This window comes from Pteropus vampyrus, unplaced genomic scaffold, assembly GCF_000151845.1.
Source record: "Pteropus vampyrus isolate Shadow unplaced genomic scaffold, Pvam_2.0 Scaffold187, whole genome shotgun sequence".
Taxonomy (NCBI): Eukaryota; Metazoa; Chordata; class Mammalia; order Chiroptera; family Pteropodidae; genus Pteropus; species Pteropus vampyrus.
Genome location: NW_011888968.1, coordinates 47,443 through 51,570, shown reverse-complemented (window position 1 = coordinate 51,570; position 4,128 = coordinate 47,443). Strand labels below are relative to the sequence as shown.

Here is a 4,128-nt window from a genome sequence, read left to right as displayed (position 1 = left end):
GCAGGCGTGCCGGGTGAGTGGGTCCAGACAGCGGAGGTGGAGGGTGACGGGGACAGCGCAGCTGGTTGGCGCTGGGGAGGGCAACCGGGCGAACCAGGCCGACTCAGAACACGGCCTGCAGCTCAGTGGACCCGTAACACCGGGCCATGGCTAACCCGGAGAACTCTGGGTGTCCTCGCCAGGAGCACGAGGTGCAGAGTCTGAAGGTGAGGGCTGCGGGCGTGCTGAGTCGCGTTCCCCCAGAGCAGGAAGTCACGACGTGGCACTATACGCACATTCCTTAGAAACACGGGGCCGAGACCCAGCGGTTACGGGGAGAAAGACACGGGTGGAAAATGGACGGCCACCGGGAGCGGGGCTCGGAGACGGGGCAGAGCGAGACGGGCGTGGTTTTGTCACCCAGCCTGTGGAACAACATAAGACTTTTAAACTGTGTTGTCACGAAAAAGGCAAACTCTTTGTGCCGGGTATATATACAGGAACAAACCACTGGCCGGATCTCAAAAGCGTCACGTAAAGCAAAGGTGACCAGTGACAAAAGAATGCACGCTGTGTGACTCCGTGTGGGTGACGCGTGGCGGGACACGCCGCACCTCGGGGCAGGAGGTCGACCGGAGCGGGGCAGGACGCGGGAGGGACACATCCCCAGCTCCTTCGGGGCGGGGCTGGCACGAACACGCACAACGTAAAGCACCTGAACGTGCACGTTGGGTTGTGCGTTGTCACAATCCGCTAAGAAAAAAACTTTTCCAGTAAACGTTACTCGATATATCAGTCTTAAATTTTAAAGTGTAAAGAGAATTTTAGCCATCTTGTTACTCGAAATATCATTCCCATCATCTTCGAAGTGTTCGGAGCCGAGAGATGAGTGTTTTAACGTGTTTTTTTAAAAACTAGCATAATACTGGCACCTAAATTTGGAAGAGAGCAAAATCCAGGCTTGTTTGGAGTTTGTTCTAGACACGTAAAGATTACTCCACATTCATCTCGATCTACGCTAAGGAGACACATCATAAATGCAACATCGATCCCCCGTAATTTAAAACCCAGCGTAAAAACGAGAGATGGATATAAATCTGAAACTAAATGCAGAAGCAGAAAGCACTTTGGGAGCAAAATCGAGAAAAAGACAAAAACGCTGGTTATCAAAGACGTTCGTTCTAGGAACGATCTAGAACACAGTTCCAGAAACGCCGGCCCACAAAAGCGGTTAAAAAATGAACTGAGAGGTGTAAATGTTGGAAAGAAGTCACATTAGTTGTATAGTATATCGAGCTGAGGCGAAAACTAAGAAAATGTACCGAATAACTGCTAGACACAGGAAGAGAAGGTAGCAAGGCGGCCCATTACGACAGCGACGCACAGAATTCCAGTGTCCCTACATAAAAATACGAACCATTAAAAACATAAAGATCCCACTGACCACAGCAGCAGCAAGGGCAGGAACGAGCACAGTAGGAATGCGGGGCGGGGTGGTTTTGCCCCCAGGGGATGTGTGGTCGTGTCTGGAGACGTTTGTGGTTGTCACAAACGGACGTGTCCGTTAGCTGGAGGCCCGGGTTGCGTTAGACGCACCTGTGCACGTCCAGCGCAGCCCACGACAAGAACGACCCAGCCCCAGAGCAACAGGGCTGGAGGCGGGGAACCCGGATCCATAGCGTCCTCCCAGACGTGACGTGACAGGTGATCGGGATGGGTGACTGGCAGTTCCCCGCGGCCTGTGACTGGCTGGAGGGAATTTAACCGGCAGCGGCGAAGCGGCCATATCTAAATGACGGGCTCCAGGGGCAGGGGCTTTGCCCCGAGTTCTGTGTGTCTCCCCCACGACCGGGACCGAGGCTACGTCTGGGAAGATGTGGAACAAACAGCCAAGGAGCGGGCACGTGAACACCCCAGGGAAGGTCACGGTCGTGCTGACGGGGATGGGGACTCACCGGCTCCTGGACCACGGCGTGAACCAGCGCAGCTCCTGGTAGTTGCCTTCATTTGCCAAGGCCATCTTGGGTCTGATGAGCAAGATCTTCCTATGGGCAGGGGGGCAAGAGTGTCCCTGAGGTGGACACGGCCAGTGGACAGGAAGCAGCCCACACGTCCGTCTGCCCGACAGTGGACGATGACAGAGCAGCTGAGACCTGGCAGGTGTGCGCTCCGCGGGTCTGCGAGGGGGATGTCACGAGGCCACCCTCCCTCGACTGACCTCTCGGCCACAGGGCCGCATGTTCCTAAACCCCACCCTGTGGCCTCTCTCTCTCTAAGCCTATGGGTGCCCGTGTCTGTGGCGGCAGGGACCGGCAGGAGCAGGGGCACCATGTCGCCTGCCAGGTGCACCAGCCACCACTAAGGACTGGGCGTTGCCAGAAGCAGCCCCTCAAGAGCCATGTCACAAGGGCCAGCACGGGCGCCACAGCCCCCAGGGCCTGGGAGGGACGCAGGGGCCACTGTGTCCCCGGTGGCCACCTACCTGTTGAGGAACAGCACCCTGCAGTTGTAGCGGGCGTCTCGATGCATCACGGGCCTGCCGGGAGAGGGGACGCACGCGTCTGTCACGGCACGTCCTGGGGTCCCTCGCGAGAACCAGCAGGCTGCTCTGCCACCGCCTCAGATTGCAGGTAAAAATGAGCGAGGAGCTCCCGTGCGGCCGTCACGACATGGGGTCTCCTCGGCCGAGTGCAGAGCCGTCCTGCTCAGGGCTGCTCCCCGCTTCCAGACCTCCCAGGGGCCACATCCGTCCCTGTGCTCACATCCTGCTGCGGGGTCACCTCTCCGTCCCCTACTGGCCCTGTGCACAGCCCCCGTGCCTTGCCAATTCTCCCCCGGAGCCCTGTCCCCACAGAGCCCCTTCTAGAATGCTGGCTGTGGGGCAGATCTGTTCATCCTCAGGGCAGACCCTGTGCTCCACGTCCCCTCTCTAGCCACCCGACACCGACCCCCTCTGCATGAGACAGGCCACGCTGGAAAGGCCAGGTGGCTGAGGCCGGCCCAGGGGGACCGCGTGGGCACCCAGCGCTAGCGCAGTGGGCACCAGGGAGACAGGGGGCGCCTTACAAGAGGACGGTGGGACGGGCTGCCGGCTGAAAATGGGTGGGGCTGGTACATAAATGCCAGGGATGCGCAGAGGAAATAAGGCGAGTGTTGACAGCGTGGGCCCCTGAGTCGGGTGGCGGGGTCCCCAACGCGGCCTGGCGCCGACTCACGCTGACCTCCACTTTGCCCTCGGTGGGGAGTCCAGGGCAGGATGCAGCCGGGGCAGCCCCTCCCCCGCCCTGGCCACCCCGAGTCACCGCCCCGCCCCGTCCCTATCCCTCCTCTGAGCCGAAACCAAACATGCTTGTGTTCGTGTTTGTACAAAACGTGTGACAAGCACGTGGTGAACATTTTAAATAAAACAGATCTGCAGTTTTATTTAAATTGCTGATTGATCACTGGAGGAAGCCTCTCGAACACTATCCACCCACCCACCTACCTACCTACCTACACCTACAGAACTCAACCCACGTGTGCCTACACCGTATCACCTCACACCTATGACAGCCACACCCAGGCGCCTAAACCACGACCCGCTGCTGGGAAGCTGCACCCGTACGTCTGCACCTAGGAAACACACTCCTCTGGGACTGCACGGTCGGCAGGTGGACATGGAGTGATGTGCAGCCACCCCAGCCCGACCACTGAGTGCAGAAGGTGCCGTACGTGTGACAGGGTGGACGCGGGGCTCCCGCTTGTGCAAAGCGTGTTTGCACGTGCGTGGGCACTCTTGGAAGACCACACGAAGACTGCCTCCAAGAGCCGCCTCCACTGGAAGGGGATGAGGCGTCTGTGGGGCTGGGGGGGACCAAACCCACTTTTCTGCAGGGGGCCTCGTGCATCCTCTGAGATGTGCAGATTTCACACCCCGGAAGTCAGATGCTGCAGGACGCGCCACGTCCTCAGACCACCTGCCTCCCTTGCAGAGCCTGCCTGTTCGCTGCTCGCCTTGGCACTTACATCCCCACGTCGCAGATGATGTCCTGAGTGACCGGAGACGCCAGGAGGGCAGCCAGGACTTGCAGGGAGTGCAGGAGGGTGTCTGACTCGTGGTAATGGTCCCAACAGCCATAGCCGCTGCAGAGGTGGGGAGCAGAGGGTGAG

At 59.1% G+C, this 4,128-nt stretch overlaps 1 protein-coding gene across 1 annotated transcript in view; it reads right to left on the bottom strand.

The window, feature by feature from the left end:
• The window catches only part of LOC105299517 (glutamine-dependent NAD(+) synthetase-like), a 43,368-nt gene that overhangs the window by 26,272 nt on the left and 12,968 nt on the right, over positions 1–4,128 (bottom strand). Inside the window, 3 exon segments of the mRNA XM_023537357.1 lie at positions 1,935–2,024; positions 2,462–2,515; positions 3,985–4,101. Of these exon segments, the coding sequence (XP_023393125.1) occupies positions 1,935–2,024; positions 2,462–2,515; positions 3,985–4,101 (261 nt within the window).